This window comes from Solanum verrucosum, unplaced genomic scaffold (assembly GCF_900185275.1).
Source record: "Solanum verrucosum unplaced genomic scaffold, falcon-dt-bn FXZP01000032.1, whole genome shotgun sequence".
In the NCBI taxonomy this organism is placed as follows: domain Eukaryota; kingdom Viridiplantae; phylum Streptophyta; class Magnoliopsida; order Solanales; family Solanaceae; genus Solanum; species Solanum verrucosum.
The window spans coordinates 548,734-570,415 of NW_026020569.1; the positions used below are offsets into that span (position 1 = coordinate 548,734).

General features: G+C 31.1%; 4 protein-coding genes across 4 annotated transcripts; 2 read left to right on the plus strand and 2 right to left on the minus strand.

Annotated features, from left to right (window-relative positions):
• The first annotated feature begins 417 nt into the window (after positions 1 to 417).
• Positions 418 to 3,441, plus strand: LOC125810819 (probable vacuolar amino acid transporter YPQ2). The gene is made up of 12 exons (XM_049490307.1): positions 418 to 680; positions 780 to 822; positions 904 to 930; positions 1,010 to 1,111; positions 1,211 to 1,314; positions 1,511 to 1,685; positions 2,353 to 2,445; positions 2,523 to 2,618; positions 2,728 to 2,748; positions 2,846 to 2,904; positions 3,074 to 3,164; positions 3,293 to 3,441. The coding sequence occupies exons 1-12, from the start codon at positions 421 to 423 to the stop codon at positions 3,392 to 3,394; spliced, it is 1,173 nt and encodes a 390-aa protein (XP_049346264.1). The 5' UTR covers positions 418 to 420; the 3' UTR covers positions 3,395 to 3,441.
• A 2,192-nt stretch (positions 3,442 to 5,633) lies between these two features.
• On the minus strand, positions 5,634 to 7,060 carry LOC125810795 (probable galacturonosyltransferase-like 1). The gene is made up of 2 exons (XM_049490285.1): positions 5,968 to 7,060; positions 5,634 to 5,884 (listed from the first exon to the last, which is right to left on the minus strand). Exon 1 carries the CDS (start codon positions 7,058 to 7,060, stop codon positions 5,969 to 5,971), a length of 1,092 nt encoding a protein of 363 aa, XP_049346242.1. The 3' UTR covers positions 5,634 to 5,884; position 5,968.
• Positions 7,061 to 14,858: 7,798 nt separating this feature from the next.
• LOC125810810 (uncharacterized) lies at positions 14,859 to 16,739 on the minus strand. The gene is made up of 2 exons (XM_049490298.1): positions 16,553 to 16,739; positions 14,859 to 15,682 (listed from the first exon to the last, which is right to left on the minus strand). The coding sequence occupies exon 2, from the start codon at positions 15,626 to 15,628 to the stop codon at positions 14,966 to 14,968; it is 663 nt and encodes a 220-aa protein (XP_049346255.1). The 5' UTR covers positions 15,629 to 15,682; positions 16,553 to 16,739; the 3' UTR covers positions 14,859 to 14,965.
• Positions 16,740 to 19,717: 2,978 nt separating this feature from the next.
• Positions 19,718 to 20,593, plus strand: LOC125810962 (elongation of fatty acids protein 3-like). Its single transcript, XM_049490461.1, has one exon. The coding sequence runs from the start codon at positions 19,727 to 19,729 to the stop codon at positions 20,591 to 20,593; it is 867 nt and encodes a 288-aa protein (XP_049346418.1). The 5' UTR covers positions 19,718 to 19,726.
• The last annotated feature ends 1,089 nt before the right edge of the window (positions 20,594 to 21,682 follow it).

The window sequence follows — 21,682 nt, forward strand, 5'->3', positions numbered from 1 at the left end:
AATTATTAAAAAGCAATAATTTACGTTAAAATGAATATTACAGCTATCTAAATAATAAAAGGTTAAAAAATTATTCAACTAAATAATAATTTTATCTATCGCATAATTGTATGAAGAAGAGAAAAAAAATTCAATCGATTTCTTTTCCGGGACGCCCAGCAGTTAAAGGCCACAAGAATAGGCGGTGTCGTTTAAGCCTACTTGCCCCATAGTTTTTGAGGGGCAGAAACGTAAAAGCAACGCAACAAGGTTACAAACTCCGAACCGTTGAGAATGTTTTTGTTTCACTCTTATTTGTCTTCTTACTTTTGCGTACTTACTGTTCGACCTCGGAGGGGTTAATGCTATACCCTATATATATATGTATTATCCCTCAGTTTAGTACACTCTTCGATTCATCATTTGTAGAAGAAATCAAAAATGAAGGTGCTTATGTTGTTACGACAGCAGCAAAATTCAATAGCGTATTGTGTGAAAGAGAATAAACCATGTGTTGTTGGTTGGGTGAATTTGTATTTCAAAGATTGCCTTTGCAATGTCCGCGATGAATTCTCTTTCGGTTTTGGTTTTGTAAGCCTCATCTGTTGGGCTGTTGCCGAAATCCCACAAATTGTCACCAACTTTCGAACCAAATCTAGCCATGGCGTTTCACTTGTTTTCCTTCTTGGTTGGGTTATCGGGTAATTAATTTTATCGGTCATTACTCCATTTTCTTCAATTTCACAATGTTTAATTTATTTTTTTCTGAACTATAAATCTCATTATTTTATTCGATGCAGTGACGTATTCAATCTAACAGGCTGCCTTCTGGAGCCTGCAACGGTGAGTAGCTTAAAATATCATTAAATTAATTAGGTTTAATTAATGTTTCTCATCTTTTGGTATTCTTTTCTCTTCATGCAGTTGCCAACCCAATTGTACACAGCTGTGGTAATGCAATCTTTTTATTTACCAATTAATCATATGAGTGGTATTTTTTTTTTCTATTTAATGATCTGTTATGGAACAGCTTTACACAGCGACTACTATCATACTAGTGCTGCAAATCTTATACTATGATTATTTCTATAAGTGCTGGAAGCGCAGTGAAAATGAGACTGGACAATTAGAGGTACAGATTAAACATTCTTAAGCTTGTAATTTACTGATCAATTAATTTAATGACACAATAATCGTTGAAGAAAGATGATTTATGATTAACTTTAATTAGGTTGAAGAGATACTGAAGAAGCCATTGAGACCTCAAAAAACAACAGATTCGGGAATTCCAATACCCAGCAGATCTGCATCACGCCCCATGGACTACTATTTCACGTGAGTGTTTTTTTCTCAATTTTTCCCGTGTCTTTTATATACAAGTAGTTAATTGATATGTTTGTATGTTAATTTATTACTCAAATATGGTAAATTAACATGATTTGTTTTACGCTATCCGTGTTTATGAAACTAAGGAAGTAGTCAGTTTTTCGCGTGGATTAATTAGATTAATTTATTGCTAAGTATGGAACAGGTCTGCAAGATCATTGGCTGGTAGTTCAACCCCGCCATTCAGGTCGAATCTGAGGCCTATAGCAAGTGATCCATCAGCAGTGGGGCTTAATAACCATGATTACTCTTCAGATGATGATACAGTTGATGCACCATTAAATATTTCTGTTAGCCAACCTAAGCCTATCCCTCGATCTGTAAGTGAATTAGTTCTATTAATTCTTGTATTGATTTGTTAGTGTTGGTGTTTAGTTTAGTGCAAGTTGAAAATTTTCTGCTGTCGCTACTTGTTTATAATATTGTGCACTTACTATATGTACTGTGAAATATTGCTGGTCCCAATATATGAGACAAGTAACCAATATTCCCATAGGCATAATGCCCAAAAGCCAAGTCGAGAGGGTTTCTCTACTTTGTCCACTTCCTAAATATATGTAATGTGAAATATTGATGGTCAGAGATTCAGAGTATATGCCCAAAGCATCATTTATTTATATAATTCCCAGAGTCCTTATGCCCAAAGGCAAGTTGAGAGGGGTTTCTCCTCTCCTTGGCGGAGCCTCAAGGGATCTGAAAAAAATGCAAGTATATCACACCTAAAATTCGAATATATGACCTCAAATGATTTTGAGTTAAATTTACCGCTGTCCTCTACACCAGAATTTCCTTATGTCAAAGGGATTTGACAATTTATATACTCCATAATAAAGAATCATTTTTCCATAATTTTTTCGATGAATTAAGAAATTTAAAATTTAATTGAATCCACTTTGGACCATGTAGCTTCATTTTTAAACCTAAAAGTAATTTTATTTATTTTTCTTGGTCTGGGATGATAATATTTTCATAGTAGACGATTTTCAGGCAGGTTATGGAGCGTTCTTTGCAACAGTGTCTGGAATGCCTCACCAGACAAAAGCTTTACTTGTTGGATTTGGTGGAAGAAAACTATTACAAGTATGTTTCTTCAGTAATTGCATCTTAATATCATGAAACTTTCAGGGGTGATTCCGGACATATTTCTTTTCTGGCAGGAGCATGGGACGGAGCATAGTGCACTTGGCCAATGTTTGGGGTGGATGATGGCTGCTGTCTACATGGGCGGTCGGATACCTCAAATATGGTTAAATGTAAGTCATGATTCTTCACTTTATAATTTTAACAACATGCTAACAGTTAATGTTGCAGTCCCTATTTTGTCTAATGCAAAGCCATTGAACATATTTCTTTGTTTGACAGATTAAACGAGGGAGTGTCGAGGTAAATATTCTACAGAATTCTCTTCTGGACTTTCTTAAACTTTCATTTTGGGCATCAAGCAAAAGGCTAATGTGGATTCTTTTATCACCATGAACAGGGCTTAAATCCATTCATGTTCGTGTTTGCACTCATCGCCAATGTCACTTACGTAGGGAGGTAGTTTCCCCTTTATTTAACTCAGTATAGTTAGCATTTCTTACTATTTTGTTCTGCTTAAGTATATAAGTTAAATCGTACTGAATACATGAAAATTAATCTGTCATTAAAATGCATTCGGTAGCCTTCTACTAATTTATTTGCTTGTTATTATGTTTACATGATGCAGTATACTACTTAGATCAACAGAATGGAGTAAGATTAAAGCCAATATGCCTTGGTTGTTGGATGCTGTTGTCTGCGTTGTGCTAGACTTATTTGTATCCTCACATTTCTCCATTAATTTTGTCTTAGCAATTGCTCAAACAACACATATATCTGTTCTTTTCTTATACTACATACTAGTTTATTCATTTTTCCAAACTGTGGGGCCTTAACACAAGTATAGATCATATTACAGTATGTCTACTACAAATACTTGCGAAAGAATCCTTCCACTTCCAAAGGCAGAGAAGACGAAGGAGCCTACAAGAAAGCAAATAAAAATTGAGGACAAATTTCTACAGTATATGGCTAGATGGTGGCTACTTTACTGTAAAGCCTTGGGATCCCACTGCTAGATCTGCTACTAATTCGGAAGACTGTTGCAGCTAATCTCCTAGTAATCGGCTCTTACATCCCTTCTAAAGTTATCTAATTTATTTGACTTGACCTGTGTTATGTAATTAGTGATGAACTTACTTGCTTGTGATCAGAATCTTATTCTGCAGTGAGGAAAATTTTTGGAGAGGTTCTTTTAACTCGTATGCCTCTAGTTTAATATAGCTCTCGCGTACCTGATTACACATCTTCTTTAGTTTGAAATGTTTCATGTTTTTACATCTATACATCATAGAGCTGTATCTTAATCTATAAGGGGTATATTTCGTAAGCTTCTTTTATCGTCATGGACCGGTTTTTCAAGCATCGTATGTTCAACTTTTTCAATGTAATAGATAAAGAATATGGCCTGCAAATGATACGTGAAGCTTATGGGCCTCTTTCTTGGTCCAGAAAAGCTACGTACGTAATTTTGTATGACAAGGAGAAAATTTGCAGTCATTGATTTTTATCCTTGACTGCTTGTAAACAACTAGGACAATGAATTAATGTTTGTCAATTGGTTCCTTGTGACGAAGTTATATCAAGAATGTACACACTAAAATGCGGAGTGCAATTAAAAATCAACGTTGAAAGTAGCATGACTTGTTCGTATCTGCATTTAACAATGTACTCTATTTACGCAAGCCACATGATTGTATGAATGTGGACCGTGGTGCTGTGAACAAATTGTTGACGTTTCAATTAATAATGTGTGGCTGCTTGATCATTCAAAAGCTTTAGTTGATAGAGATTGACATATTTTTATTAGTTACTTCGATATATTTTCAACACATCACTTTATACGTGGGCTTGATACATTTTCACAATTTATAATCTAAAAAGTTAAAAAGTGCACCCTACAGTATTTTTTTTTCCAATAACCATTTATAATCCAATATTCACTTTCTCACTAATCATCTATTTATACTGCGTCGTTCACATCCTTATCGGAGGGGCATGGGGGTTCAATTACTCAAACTCGAGACATTAAGGGAGAAGGAATTTCATTCAAACTTGTTGATGGTAACTTGCACAGTTTTATTCATTTAATTATATAATAATGACATGAATCTCAAGAAAGCATCAACAAGTTTCTATTGAAATAATGAGTCACTATCAATAAAGACAGGACTCTTTCTATTGGGCTTCATAGCAATCCATTTGCGTATTCAGGGGCATAACTTATGGCTTAATAAGTTGCTCTACTCAGGAAGTTTACCGACAAAATCTTGACTACAGTTTCTCAATTAAAGCATGCTCTTGAAATTTATTTGACTTGTAAAAGGGCATATAATTAGAGCCTTTGACTAACTCTTAAACTTTGCTTCCTACATTGTTGTCTTTACATGTTTTACTAATTACAAACTTACTATACCAACTTTTGAAAAAGACAGAATTCGCACTAGAGTATATAATTCTTTATGTGCAGTGGCTCAGGTTCACTCAACTCCTTACTTTATTTTTGATTTAAAGATGAAAAATATTTCTTACTTGCTATATGTCCGGTGACAAGATTTAATATGAAACGCGTAAAATGCGGAATGACTTTGGTAGAATCTGTACATGTTTCATCCATGTGGTTTTGTTTTAAAATCTACCTGACTTGTCCCGCCAACACACACACAAACAAATCCCTCTCACTGCCGACACTTCTCCTCCTCCTCTCTTTTCCTCATCAAACTCTTGTGTGTGGTCGAGCCCAAATGACTTTCCATAAGTTTTTTTTTTTTTGTATGCCACAAATTATTTTTAAGGAAAATATTTTTCTACCACCAACAAAACATACACGGATGTCACCTTTTTTTTTACTTCCACCAATCTGACGTATATAAAAGATGACAAGGAAATCATAGAACGAGATTCACTTTAATCGCAAAAAGAAAAAGAGGAAAGTATGCTTGGTGAATTGAACAGGAGCTTAGACGTGAAGAAATGGATACTTCTATATTTAGATGAAATGAACAAACAGTACTCCTTTTTTTTCAATATTGTTTAGAAAAGCCTAAAATGGTGAGAGTGAGAAGATTGCAACTTAAAAAGATTCGCTGAATAGTAAGTACGTTAAATTTAGCATATCTCAAGAATACCATGAAATATTTAGCAGACAAGGAAGGCTGCGTTCTATAATAAACTTAATTGATCACAAATATATGATTTCATATCATACGTTGAAAAATAATACTCTAGCAAAGTACCAATGTAAAATTCTTGGCTAGCTACTGTATACTACTTATAATCTATGAAAATAGTAGACCTCACCTAGCCCTTCTGGGGTGACTAGCTCCACCAAAAGAAACAAATAAGTAGTAGTAGTAGTACCTTTACATAACACAATCGAAGAGGATCTCAAGACACAGATCTCTACTCTCGATGTCTTCTACTATAATTTCTAATACACCTGAAATCAAAGAAGCAAGTACACGAAATTTCAAAATTTACATGAAATTGAAAATTAAATCGCATTCAGAGTAAATCAAGTACCTTAAGATTCAATAGTATAAGGTGTTTGCAGCAGGTCATAAGGTGACCATAGGCCATCTAATGGACAAGGGCGATTGGCGTCGAGTCTCGCCCATGGTTTCCCCTTTCCACTCCAATGCAATAGACTAACTGGACCAGGGTGCAAATCCCGACAGAGTCCATGAAAGTTATCTCCACCAAGACCATGTTGGTTCCAGCTGTGATCAACCGGAGCTATATTTCCAGCAAAAACAAGCAGAAAAGGGGGTAAAGATCCCAATTCATAAATCCTCATTCTCTTTTGCAACTCCATCCACTCCACAATCTTAGTAGTATAACCCCCTGCTCTCCATCTCTCTAAATCAATTACCATCACTCCAGTATTAAAATAACAAGGCCTTCGATTTCGATTCGCAAAAGTTAAGGAAAGAGAAGGATTAGACCAAAAAGTTGGCGTGAAGTAAGTAGTAAAATTAGCGTTGCAGTATTCAGGAGCTGCTAAAACAGAGTCCCCTGTTAGAGGCGTTGCTGCTAATTCAGCAATGTCGTCTACTAAAACAAGGTCCGAATCAAGATAAACAACTTTTTGAAGGTGTTGAGGAAGTAGATCAGCAAGATAATTGCGAGCATAATTTAAAGGACAATCTAAAGCAGAGCGAATTGAGGTCGAAATTAGTCCTGCTACAGCTGCAACATCTTGAATTGGATAAATTGTGAAATGAAGATACGGAAATGATTTCGTAATAGTAAGGTTCAAATGCGTGGATTCAGCAGACGAAGAAGCGACAAAATGGAATACAATGTTTTCTGGGCAAGAAGAGTGCTGCAGTACCGAAAGAATAGCAGCCATAGATCCCCGGAGATAAGCTATATCAAGAGTCATAGCGACATGTACTGCATTCACTGAATAATTAATTGAAGAACAACTCGGGGAATTATAGAACTGCGGCGCTTCTTTAAAATGGAGATTGAATTTAGTGCCAGTGATTGCGGTAGTAGTAACATTTTGTTTTGATAAAGAGAAGAAGATGAACAACAAGAGCGGAGGCAGGGTGCTGCCCCCAGATCTCCTAAGTTTAGGCATAATGAAGCAGGGAGACAAATTATAAAACATGGCACACAAATTTACTTATATATATTGTATCACAACTTTCCTTTGCCCCGCATTAATTGTATAAGTATTTAGTTATAACTACAGTAAGAATATAAGATATTTTACTAACCAAGTGCTTAAATAGTATGAATTCAATTAGTCAAATTATGCGTTTTAGACCAACTTATTTATTACTCAGATTCTATTTTCCATTTGGAAATTAACTTCGTAGGTGTGTTTGGATTGACTGTTCAGTTTTGACTTATTTTTATAATTTATTTTGTTATTCTAGCTCTAAATTAAATGCTCATAATGATTGTTTTAAATTTATACAAACATTACAAAACTATTTTAATTCAAAAATACTAAAAATAAGTCAATTCAAATAGGTTAATGATCCGACGATAGTTCAAGCGAGTCCCTTTATTTTATTGGGGCCAGGTGTCCTTTTCTTCCTTAATTTTTGGGATACTCCCGCTAATTGAAAAAATATTTTGTATAAAAAAAAGTTTAAAATAGATGTCGAATTAGATTAACATTTTGTGAGTTTGTTTTTTTATATATATTTTTAAGTTTTTTAAATAAAATACATGATTTTGTCAATATAGCGATAAGATGCAATATTCTTCAATCCAAAATAAGTGAATTTGATGAAAGTTAATTAATTACACTAACTAAAGAGTTATTTGAAATTATTGCCCTTTTACTTTTTCCAAACTTTTGTTAAAAGTAGACATATTGAGACTTGAAAAACTCATTAGAGAGAAGGTTAATTTTTGAAAAAGAATTAATATTCTCTTTGACTTTGAGAAAATCATTTATTTTGAACCTAATAATTAAGTACTAGAAATTCACTTAACTTAAAGTTTATGAATTCTAAATTTTAGGATGGCGACAAAATTAGAATTTAAAGTTTATAAATTCTAATTTTAGAACAACGATATTAAATCTTAGTAATTGAGTTGTGAATAACTTTTATATATGTTTAGTGATTTTTTCAGATAACCTTCCAATTTATCTATAGAGATGTATTAACAAAAATATATTCAATAAAATTTTACGAGTGACGTTGAAAGAGACAATGGAAAATAAACAGAAACTAAGAGGTAAAGATATGCTGTGAAAGTTGAATATGGAAGTGTCACCAATTTGTTAGCTCTTTAGCTGGTCGGTAGTATAGAAGTCCTTAAGGAGAATAACTCCAATGAAATTAATTTCAACGTTGGCTTCTACTCTCTGTCCACTTTTGTTTGTTATGTTAGGTTTTTTTGAAAGTTATTTTGATTAATTTTCTAAGTTAAATTAGATAATATTAATTGTATATTTTAAATAAAAAATTTAGATATGCAAAAACTATATGAAAAATAATATAAATTATAATTTTTGACATATAAATATGTTGAAAAAATACATCATAAAATATTATTCAAAATTCTTATAATTTTTTTTAAAAAAATCAGGATAATTAAATGTGGACGGAGAGGAGAGTAAGTTGGGAAGGTTTCATTGGACTTGTACTATTCTGCAATTTCTATAAATATCGGCATCTCCCATTTAATTGGAAACCTACTCCTAACTTTAGCTATTAAAGCATTAGTCAAATACTCTCTCCGTGTTAATTGTCCATCATATTACAAATAATTATCTCAAATTATTTATTAATTTATAAAATTAAGATATAATTAATTAAATTTTTTCTTTTTTTTAAGTATCCTTTCAATTAATTTAATTTTTGAAGTGTAAACAAATTTGTAAAATTCCAAAAAACAATCATAAGGGGTGAATAAGTAAAATAATTCTTATCTATGATATCTCAAAGGATGTAAAAAAGAAAGTGGACAACTAAAATGGAAACAAAGGGAGTAGTTTATAGTTTATACCTATACTGAAATTTGCCTTATACATGGGCGAATTGAAGAGATGGTAGATAATAAGATAGTCGCCTTTGTTAGGGAGCGTTTTACCCTCAATGTGGAACTTTTCGGCACAAATCCAAATTTAATTGAGCTCCAATGTGAATACCAGACACCGAATGGAAAACCAAAAAAAAAAAAAATCATAAATGGAAATGGAAGTGGAATCTACTATCTAGTCGTAGCAACAAAGTAACAAGTAATAGGGACTTATCGTCTTTATAGCATTAGCTGCATGTCCCATGTGATCCATTACTGAAATATACTATGCTCTTTATTTATTAGTATCCCTAAACGACCTAAGTGCTCTAACCTAAGCTTAAACACAATGCCTTTTTTTATTTCTAGATTATTATTATTTTTCCCTTTACATTTTGGCATATGTTCCTCATTCATTAGTAATTAGTTGATAACAATTAACAACTGTCACAACTCACACGGCAACTTCCTAAGATGTCTTAGAAGGACGACATGAGGTAAAGGAATAAACTTTCATGTGATTATTTTCATTAACGCTAGATTAGACTATCAGTGTCGGTACGAAAAAATTAAATCAATATCAACATCACAATATGTGAAGAGAGCATTGAATGAAAGCTTACTTGTATTATAAGAACAACAATTACAAAAAATAAAACAATAACGTGATGTTGAGTAGTAATTATTAGATCCGTATTAGTAGTGTAGATAGGGTTAATTAAAGGAATAAATAATGCAGTGAAATTGCCATTTAATTTCCCTAATGATGAATAAATGTACTGGAGTATATATTAAATGCCTTTAGATGTTCCAACAGAACTGAAGGGAACTGACATTGATTATTTAGTTTAGCTATCGATCTATCCATTAAACACTTCCAGCTCATTATTAGGAATTAAAATCTTGTCTCTTAAATATAACTATATATCACATCAACTTTCTTTGCTATGCTTTATATTATAACTAGTGAATTTGGTTGCGCGGTTATATAAAGTTATTTAAATTTATTATACCATCTTTTTATGAAAATAAAATTACTTTTAAGCAATATATATTTGAGTAATTGACAAATGCAAATTATATAAAAAATGGTCTCAAATTAAAAAAAAAATGTAAGTTACAAAAATAAAAATAAAAATGAAAAGAACGAATTGAAGATAAAATTACCAATAAAATAAAATAATCAATTTTCTTTTGCCTATAGAAGGTACTACATCGTCACTCCTCCACAAATCAATTTTATACAAATTATAAAAATCAATGAGTTTACCAAATAAAATTCATACGATATCAAAATGAATTCATTCATCAAATTATCTAAGGATCACAAATAAAAGTATTTTTATTTATAATTTCTTTGTTATATGATATACCAACACATAGTTGATAAAGTTGTGAAGTATAATGTCTACAAATTTTAGTCTTTTAAGTGCTTACTAATATTTTTAATGTATATTAACACATAGTATTGATAAATTTGTGAAGTATAATGTCTACAAATTTTAGTCTTTAAGTGTTTACTAATAATTTTAAGTATTCAATTAAATATTTTAATTATATAATATTGTATACAAAGTACTTATCAAGTTTGTGAAGTATACTTTTTGAAAATTTAATCGTCATTAATATATTTATATGCATCTAACCCTAGGTTCTTTTATTTGAGTTTTATATTATAAAACATGAAATAAACTAAAAAAAAATAAAAAATGATACAATCTAGTTTCTTTTTTATTTTAGTTTTTTTTTTCTTTTTCCTAACACGTTAATTATGCGCCTTTCTTATTTATAACTTTTTTTTTTCAAAGTTCTCTCAAAATAGAAGTCATTTTCTTTCATATTCTACTTTATTTCTTATTATTTTTATACAAAAATGATTGTGTCAATTACTACTCCTTCATTTATTTATATACTTCAATATAAAAATTAAATTATTTTTATTTCATAACTCTCATGACTTTTGATAATTATAACTCCTAAATTATATATATATATATATATATATATATATATATATATATATATAAAAGCATTACAAAATTTATTTACAATATATTTTTTAAATTATTTTTATCATTATATTATTATTGTTATTTTATTTTGTTACAGTATATATATACTCCAACATAATTTTTCTTTTTTTCTCCATTCCTTTGGTACTTTTTTTTTATTTCTCCTCTTTATGTACTAACTAATTAAATTAATAAATGTTTTATTCTTTGTAAAAACCAATCCACGTATATTAGAGAAGTGATCTTCTAATTCTGCCCATGACTATGAATTGAATTTGTATGACAACTTAGAAGTCATTTCCTTTCTTATTCTACTTATAATGAATTAAAATTAAAATACCCTCTTTTTTTATTTTAAATAATATTTCATGTCATTTAAATAATTTATTATTATTCTCTATAAATTTAGGGATAATATATATGGAACATAGTAAGATTTATATATGGAATAAAATAAATGGATCATTCTTTAAATATCAAATTTTAATTTGGTAATATTATATATATGGAACAAAATAAATGAATCATTCTTTGGATTTAAATTTTAGTTTGACAATATTATATATATGGAACAATGTAAGACATATATGGAACAAAATAAGACTTATATATGGAACAATATAAATGAATCATTCTTTGTATATTAAATTTTAATTTGACAATATTATATATATGGAGCCTTTTCTTTTTCTTGACATCTTTATTTTTCTTATCCCTCTTTATTTGTTTTCATTTTTCTTTCTCTCCCGTAGTACTTTATATATTTCCTTTTTGTCTTCTCTTAATGTTAATCAAAATCCTTCAATATTAATTTTTTCTTGAAATATTGTCACTTATTTGTCATACAAATTCAAAATATTCCAATGAAAAAAGAAGAAGAGGACAAAAGAAGAAAAATAACAATATTCATATAAGGGTTTGAGTTGAAAATTATACCTATCAAATTAGTCGTAGATTCAGACTAAAACTTCTTCAAAAGTTCAATTCTCGCATCTTCTCTTCTTCTTGCTTTACTCCCGGCAAATTTCAAATGCTTAGTAGTAGCCCGGTGATGCCTTTTGTTTATATCACATAAATGATGTTTGATATCTTAAAAGGTGATCAATGAAGAGTTATTTTGATCCAACAATACTACAAAAATGCAAGATAGTAGTAGTGATCATGCATTGAGATTATAAAATAATCTTGACTCACTATGGTCTTTTCTCTTGAATCCATTTCTTCTATTCTACCTACCTTTGCAAATTTATGCAAAAATTCATATTGATTTATGAAAAAACTAAGATGATGAAAGTATTTTGTTTATAACTTTATATAGTTGTTTTCTCATTTTAATGGTACATAAACCTTTTCAAATTCTATAATCAAATAATGCGAAATTATTATATTGTCACTGAAAAAATAAAAATAAAGTGTTTTTTCTTATTATAAATGGTAAGGATTGATTTTAACATTGATATCTTTTTGTAAAAGTTTTTAATAAGTAAAAACGTTTGGACAATTGTCTACAAGAATGTTCTTTTATTATTTAGTCTTTATTGATGAATTAAGAGAGGTCATAAATCATTCTTGATTACTACATGACTTGATTATGTATTTATTGTATGAGTCTTTTATTAGTCTATTTTATTAATAAATTGGGTATAAAAATGAATTAAAAAATGTTTAAAAAAGAAAAAGAAAAAAAGATAAGTAAGAATGGTGGTCATTGAGGCATGCCACATAAGCGGGCTAAAGATCCTCCTTATATATATATATTGACTGATTGATTAATAAAAGATATTTAATATAGGAAATGTTGAAACAAATTTGACATCAATTTTAGTCAAAATAAAAGGTTAATTTGATTACCTAAACATAGTGAGTAGGAAATAGTAAATGTTACGATATGTTTTGTTTTCACTTTGGCACGTAGTTCGTTACTTTTTTCCTTTGCTTCCTTAATTTTCGGGTTCTGCAAATGTCACTGTTCAGATATTTTAAGTGCTTTTTAATTCAGCTATGAATCCCCAATATTGTTAAAGAAAGAAAATCACAGTGAAACCAGAAACTCAAAAGGTAAATGATAGATGTATTGTTTAGAAACTATGGATCACTTGTCATTTACTTATTGGTTTGCATGTTCCTTAAAAATTTATGTGTTCTCATTATCATTCTCGTAGTTATTATCTTTTAACATATTTAATGTTAATTTTCTTCAATAAATAAAAAAGAGCGTTAATCTAACCCATCACAATAGGTATTTCTCACTTAGATTCTTTATGCTAATTAATTAGTAGTAATGCTTATCACTTTCAAGAATAATAAAATAGGAAGAATGTACTCAACAATATGTTGATTTTCTAAGATAAACCATTATGGATCATTTATTTTTTAATCTATGGTCGGCCCTAAGGGAGGGAGTATCTTTGGCAGATAAAAATGTCATAATTTCTTAGTTATAGAGCTTTTTTAGTTGGTTGGTAAAGTAAAAGTGGAGAATCACTTCCTACCAAACATTCAAACTTTAGCTTGTAAATGGAGAGGGCCTCATTTAATTTGAAACCTACTCGTACTGAAGCATTAGTCAACAAAATATTAAAAGCATTAGTCAAATATATATGTGAATTCCCTGTTGCATTTTAATGCAGATGGACCTACTTGTGATCCCAAATTCCCTTTCAAAAATCTTTCATCGTCCAATTTCTTGTCTTATTTACTTTTTCTCCGACAGCAATGCAATATTTGAAAAGTAACTAATCTATGATCCTATTAAGTATTAACTGAGAAAAGCACTCAAAGACTAGAGATTATTAATAATAGAAGACCTCAGAGTCATTAAAATGGGGAAGTGGACTTAGATAAGAATGATTGACTTAATACAATTTAGATCTGTGTTAACTAAGCTATAGTGAACACATAAGAAAAGAATGATTGAATAGCATGTTACCAATCAAAGGAGCCAAATAACTAGACTAGCAACATCACATTTAACAATCAATGAGCTAAATAACTATACCTCCCAACGTGAAAACATCCACTGGAATGATTTAGAAGCAACCACAACCTACATATTCTGATGTCCTAACAATCTTCACCATTATAACTACTACCTTACAGTAAACAGTTTAATAAAAGGGATCCAACAATGAGACGTGACGGACAAAGTCATGACGATACCTTTCAACCACGGAAATTCTCCTCATCACAGGACTGTGAGACTGATCGGATCTACTGTAGACACTGTTCACAAGGTAGGCTAAAATACAAGATAGGCGCTGTAAACGAGCAAAGAACATTTCAAAGAGGTAATAGAATAGTTCCTCCAAACTGTCATACAGAACTCACTAAAGATGACACAGGACAAGGACTTGCCACCTGATCATATTAGTCCAACTATATTTTCTGAAGGCTTAGCCTTTTCTGAACTTCTCATGGAATGCTTTATCATTACATTTGTCATACATTCACCCTAAGCTATTTTGTACATTCACCAACCAAACGTGAAGCCCTAGCAATTTTTTCATCATTCAAAGACAATGCAATATCAATCAAATTCAAATCAAAACTCAAAGTAACCACACTGCTATTCCACTATGTCACTATTGTAAATCCTCTTTTTTCTATAGGGTAAAGTGGTATTGGAGAATGAACTATGATTAATAGTAATAAAATCATGAGTATACCTTCACCGTAAATCCAGTTTTCAAACTAGTATGATCTGTCAAACATCACAAACAAAAGAGGTTATAACCACCCAACTAAGCAGATAACTGAAAAGCCTTACAAGCCATCAAGACCATGTGTTACATTGGTATCCTTACCCAACAGAAGGTGCAAAAACAACAAGCCAGAACCACTTTAAGTATTCAAAATATACACATTACACAGATATATAAACTGGTTACATTAATGTAACAGAGTTCCCGCATCTATAAATCGCCAAAGTTAGTAGTAACTTCAAGGTGAGTGCAGAATTGACATATCCACATGCACAAAATCTGACAGCCAACATTAGCAACAGGGATAGACTGAATCCATTCTTAGCCTAACAAATAAATGAGCACAAGAAAACCAACAAGTAAGAACATTAACTTGAGATTGCTATCTGATTGTCCTTGGGCTGTGTCTTGAGCATTGCGAACATGTGGCCCATGATATGCAGGAGTATATCCAAAAGGGTGATTTGATGTGGTAGGATATGCTGTCGGACCAGGAATTCCATGAAACTGGAAGCTAAGTAATGAAGGGAGCAATCCACCAAAACCAGCAGACATTGTAAAGTTACCAAATCTTGCAGTTGCTGTTGGAAACAATCCTCCCATGTGCCCAAATCCATGATTAGGAAAATGATTTGGTTCAGGTCGTTGAGCAGTTTCAGGTCGTTGTCCTGCAGGTCTATTAGGAATTTCAAGGCCGGGGATTGGTTTTGATCTGGGATCAGTAGAAGTCCTTCCTCTTCCATAAAGTGGAACTAATTTCTCCTCTTGAATAAGTGCCTTACAGACAGGACATTCATGGCACTGTGAGTGAAGACGTAACCATCTATACAGGCATGGCCAACAGTAAAGGTGACCACAGAGTGTCACAATGGGATCTTGGGCCAATTCAAAACATATGTTGCATTCAAAATCACCAGCATCATTGTTCCCATCTCCGGAGGAAGAAGAAGAGCTTTCAAATGCCCTGGTAGTTGAGTCCTGCATCTCACTCAGTTTTATTTGAATTGGAAACTTCAAAAGTTTGCAAAAACCCAAAACCTGACAAATACAAGTATTAAGGGTTGGTCAAAATGAATGAAAGCAGATGCGAGAGACATACCAACTGTCCATTTAAATACACCTCAAACAGTGTGTTTGGTATGGCAGGAAATGATTTCGCATGAATACGTCAAATAATTGAAAAGGTTCATACCAAGTATACATTATTTCGACTACAAGGACGGAATGACTTCCATCACGACATTTTCCTCTACGAATATATTTTTACTTAGATTCTTACATAGTATCTTTTCTTTCAACTAAAACAAGCTAAACGTTCATTCTAAAACCCTTAGATTAAAAAAATCAACAAGACACTCTCCTAATAAGCTACATTCCACCTTGTATTGCCATATTTCACAAGTATATATAGAAACAAAAGACAAGAAAATGATATCTCAACCACAGGACAAAAAGTTTAATGCTATAACCTCTTGCTCATATAGTAGATCTAACTGATTTTGCATAAGCAAAACATCTTTCCAAAAGGAAAACTACGCACAAAATATAATATAAGATGAAAACCATCACGAAACGAAAATCTCAAATCTGATCAAACCCTATGTCACGACAACACAACCAATAACTAATTCCGAATACCAAACTTGTTGTAACCGTCTATATCAATCTTATGTTTATTTCACAAATTGGGGCCCAAATCATGCAAATTATTAGCCTTTAACGCCTCAATTATTACATATACAACAACAAGGTAAAAACTAAAATCTCCACAATCTTGATTCTGAGAATTCAAGATTTCTATCAAGAAGGTTTTCGATTTACATAAAAACAGAATAGATCAGAAAAAATAAAATTACATGCAAATTGAAAAAATTAAAACGAAGAAGCATCTAGGATGTATGAACGTACCGATTCAAAAGAAAAGCAATGGGATTCAAAGGCAATTAATGGATCGAAGCTAAAAGGCGGTAATTGAGCCTTCAATTATTAGTATTGAAGAAGTATTGACTCAAAGAATCTAGGGCTTTTCACCCTGTCTCCCAGAGTTGTTACCTAAATTCATCTCTAATTTCAGTTATACCCGGGACACGGTCAAGTCATTGCCTTTTTATTGGGCTGTTTATGTTTTATGAAGAGGATGTTGGAAAAAAAGGAAAAGAGGCCCAACCTTAACATTCTGTGGATAGGGCATGTTTTTGGGTTGATTTGATTTGGTACATCATAAGGTTGGTCAAAATTGATGTAATTTGAAGAGAAAATTTACTAAATTATGTATTTAAAAGTTTTTATTACTTATTACTAGTCTTAATCAGATTTTCTAGTTTTTATAAGTAACCGCAGATTTCTATCAAAATCTAATAAATTAATTTTAAAAAACGAAAAAATGTAATTAATAATTTTTTAACTCATTAATAAATCAATTTTGTTTTTCATAAATAAAGAGTTTTAAATTGATAGAATATCAAACTCATAATTTTCTCTTAATTAGTCAGTATTCTTTTTATAAATTTCTCCTACATTTTTGCCTCCTCATTATCTCTTCTTTTAAAATTCATAAATCTTATTATACATACCTTTATTCTCTAGTTTATTTTCTAAAATTCCATTACTTGATTGAATTCACTCCATTAAGTAAATCAATTAGTATTTATCATATTTTCTACACAAATTGTATACTAAAACATGTTTGTATAAATTTTGTTTTTAAAAAAAAACAATTTATATATCGCATTTTATACACAAATCATACACTGATATATGTTTGTATATAAGGTGGTTATAAAATTTTTATCCCATCATTATTTATTTTAATATCTCACACCAAATGACCCCTAAGTACACACATCTTAACTTGATGGAGAATTGAGGAAGACTGGATTGAAAAAAATCACATTCCAGTCCTTGCGTCATTTATCTAAATAAGAACTTGAGAAATGGAAATAATAAAAAATGGAGAGAAAAGAAATCTATCAATATTGCGTATTAGAATCATGAGGAATTCGATGAAATGGAGCCGCCTTCAAAGAAGTAGATATAAAAGTAAGATCAGAACCTGATTCTCCTATATGATTGAAAATAATGGTAGTCTAATGGAGCCACTGCCGGATTCAGGATTTAGAATATGTGGGTGTCAAATAGACTTATCAATTAAATTAATTTTATATTTGATTAAATTATTCGTCTTTTCGATATATATCATAAATCAATCAATAAAATATAAATAATAAGATATTACACTTTTATTGAGTAAATAAAAGAAAAGTCAAAGGAGTAATAATGTAATTAATTTAATTTAAGTCAATAACAATTATAAAAAAAAATAAAAAATGTGCCAGCTGTTTTTCCTTAAAAAAAGGTTCTTGGAGCCTTTTTTTTTTCTTAAAAAACTTCTGCAGCAAATTTCTCAAAAAAATAGGTACAAATAGGATTCAAATCCGCAACATCAGTCTTCTAAAGTTGCCCTCCTACCGTGACACCACAAGCCAATTTTATTTTTTAGGTGGCACGCTTTATATTTATATAAATATTATATATATATATAGAGAGAGAGTTTCCGTCGAAGTTCGAGGATGGTACCCTACCCCTTCATAGATCCACCCCTGATTATGGAGCATAACAACAAGAGAGTTTAGTAGAAATTGTCAAAAGTAAACATTTTGAGTTGAGGATCATTGAGGAAAAGAAATTGTGAGGCATCAAAGGTTTAAAACGTGTCCTAATGAACCCCTGGGCCATTAAAAATTGAAGATTAATATAATATATAAAAGTTCAACTGATCTCGTGTGTTTGAAGTAAAAATATTTACATAATGGAGTCACTTATAAGGTAATATACTAGGACGTAAAAACTTTCTATGGTATAGTAACCAACTTGGCATAATATATAGGGAAAATTAGGTAGAATAGCAAACATATAGTTTAAGAAAATTATAAGTCGCGGCTAAAGTTTTTTAAATTATTACTATTCATCTAAGTTATATAAATTTAGAATTTGTATAATTTGGTTTCTGATTAATTGTATAAATTTTGAATTTTGTATATGCTTACCCTAGCTATTTGTATACGATTTATGAAAAATTCATACTAATAAATTATCATGTTTGTATATTGGCAAGCGAAATATATAAACGGAGTTCTGAAAAATTACTAAATATATAAATACAAAATTTATATATACTTACTCTATTTGTATATTTGCAAGCGAAATATACAAACTGTAGTCTTCATATCAAACAAAACTATAGTTATGAAGCGCAATTATTGAAACTATAGCTATAAAGCCTTATTATACCTATTATATTTGTTATTTATGAAATTTTCTCTAATATATACCCACCAGAAAAATAAAGTCTTTGAAAAGACTAAAGTACTCATGGTTATGATATTCGACAAATCAATTAGGGGTCCGATAACCAAAAAAATAATTAAGTATTCCTGTAAGATGTAAAAACCATATCTTAAAAGAGAAATATTTAAAACATATTTAAATTCAACGCAAATTATTAGTTTTGTCTTTAAACTATTAACAGCCTTAAAACATTTTTTTACTTGATTAACTAAACTTAAATACAACCTTGATCTTATAACATGAGTGAAATACACCCCTAAATTTTCGCCAAGTTTAAAAATTTGAAACCATTTATTATGTCATGTGACAGATCAAAGTGAATCTAAGTTTAATTAATCAATAAAATAATTTTTTTTTAAGACCGTCAACTATTGTAAAATAAAATTAATAATTTGCCTCACAAAATGTTTTCAAATACTTCTTCTTATCGTAAATTAATTAAAAATAGTCATAATATAAAAAGTGGCAAAAAGGGACTTTGATATCCAACCTATATAGATGAGTCCTAGGCCTAGTACTATATATAATAGCACAAAATTTTATAAAAAGCAGTCATTTTCCACCGAACATTTTCATAAAAGGAGCTATACTGGTGTACTAGAAAGTCTAGCAGTGGAACTACGCAGTGTTTTGTGCAAAGCACATTAATTCATTTCTGATATATCAACTTTCTGGCCTTTCACTTTGCATATAATTTCAAATCATTTCTCAAGCTCATATATTGCTATTTGTTCGATGATTCACATTGTGCGTTATTATCTCTCTGAGCACCCTTGTGTTGTAAATTTCCGTTGGAGTCACAGCCAATCATGGGGTAACACGTGGTTCTTCCTCTTCACCTCTATTGCAGCCTATGTTATCTTCTCCCTCTTCCTCCACCTTTTTCTTTGCCTCCTCTTCCGCAACCGCCGTCCTCTCCCTCTCGGTCCCATCCCCGCCGTTCACTCCCTCTCTATGGTCCTAATTTCCCTCACCATCTTCACCGGAATACTCCTCTCCGCCGCCGCTGAAATCCGTGAAACTCGCTGGTTCTGGCGCCGTAACAAAACCACCACTTTCCAATGGCTCCTCTGTTTCCCTCTCGGCACGCGCCCTTCCGGACGCGTCTTCTTTTGGTCCTACATTTTCTATCTCTCTCGCTTCCTCCACACGCTACGTACTTTCTTCTCCATTCTCCGGCGTCGAAGACTCTCCTTCTTTCAACTCTTCAACCACTCCATACTCATATTTATGTCCTTCTTGTGGCTAGAATTCTCGCAATCGTTTCAAATACTAGCAATACTATTTACAACGTTTTTATATTCTGTTGTTTACGGTTACAGATTCTGGACCGCGATTGGATTGCCAAGCGCCTGCTTCCCGTTTGTTGTAAGCTGTCGGATTCTGTTACTGGGATGTAACGTTGTGTGCCATGTTGGGGTGCTTTTGCTCCATTTCATGAAAGGTGGGTGTAACGGAATTGGGGCATGGGTTTTCAATTCAGTGCTCAATGCTGCTATTCTATTTTTATTCCTCAATTTTTATGTGAAGGTGCACTTGAAGAATAGAAATGGTGTAAAAGATACTGAAATTTTGGACTCTCTGAAGAATAAGGATAGTTGAAGTACATCCAACAGCTTGTCTACTTTTTTTTGCTTTTTACAAAATTTTGTATTGAAGTTATGTCAGTTGGGTTGTAAATTATGTTAAAGGAAATCGACGGAGAGTTCGATCTTTACAGTTCTGAGTATATGTATGTATATTACTAATTGATAGAATCTGTAGCCAATGATGAAGTAGTGAAATTCAGCCGCAATTATGGCAAAGTCATTTCACGCATGCTCAATTGCTTTCCTTTTGAATTTTGATTCTATCCTTTAATTTGACTAAGTTTTTGGAAACACCAATTTCAAAAGCAATTTTTCAAAAATCTCTTATCACCAAAAAAAAAAAAAAAAAAACTTTGCTCAGTGGGTTACTCATTAACTTGCTAGATATTTTTTGTGATAATATATACTAGTACTATTATATATATATATATATATTACTATATAAGAAGAGTGAATAAAATTCACTCTTCTTTCGACACGTGGCACCATGGCCCACCTACTTTTATTTTATTTAAATCATATATCATATATATTACTATATATAATATAATTAATATATATTACTATATAAGAAGAGTGAATAAAATTCACTCTTCTTTCGACACGTGGCACCAAGATGGCCCACCTACTTTTACATTTGGTTTTTGAAGATGGCCCACCTATCACAAATATGGGCCACCTACTTTTATACACTCCTCTTTCATTATATTTTAATTTTTTCCTTTTTAAATAGTACTAAAAAATAAATTTAAAATATCACAAATTCGATTAACTCTCAAAATTTTACACGAATTGTATAATTAAGATGAAGGGAATAACATATATTATTTGAAAAATTACTATATAATTACTACTCTTCTTATATAGTAATATTTTAATTTTTTCCTTTTTAAATAGTACTAAAAAATAAATTTAAAATATTACAAATTCGATTAACTCTCAAAATTTTACGCGAATTGTATAATTAAGACGAAGGGAATAACATATATTATTTGAAAAATTACATTAAGAATACCATAAACCACAATACTTAACAACTTACAATATTTGAAAAACATATTAACTCTCAAAATTTCACATGTGTCACATAAATTGGGACAAA

Coding starts and splice junctions, on each gene's coding strand:
- LOC125810810 (XM_049490298.1), bottom strand. CDS start 15,628: ATGCAGGACTCAACTACCAGGGCATTTGAAAGCTCTTCTTCTTCCTCC.
- LOC125810795 (XM_049490285.1), bottom strand. CDS start 7,060: ATGTTTTATAATTTGTCTCCCTGCTTCATTATGCCTAAACTTAGGAGA.
- LOC125810819 (XM_049490307.1), top strand. CDS start 421: ATGAAGGTGCTTATGTTGTTACGACAGCAGCAAAATTCAATAGCGTAT. Junction 681..779: donor CTTCTTGGTTGGGTTATCGG/GTAATTAATTTT, acceptor TATTCGATGCAG/TGACGTATTCAATCTAACAG. Junction 2,619..2,727: donor TACCTCAAATATGGTTAAAT/GTAAGTCATGAT, acceptor TTTGTTTGACAG/ATTAAACGAGGGAGTGTCGA.
- LOC125810962 (XM_049490461.1), top strand. CDS start 19,727: ATGATTCACATTGTGCGTTATTATCTCTCTGAGCACCCTTGTGTTGTA.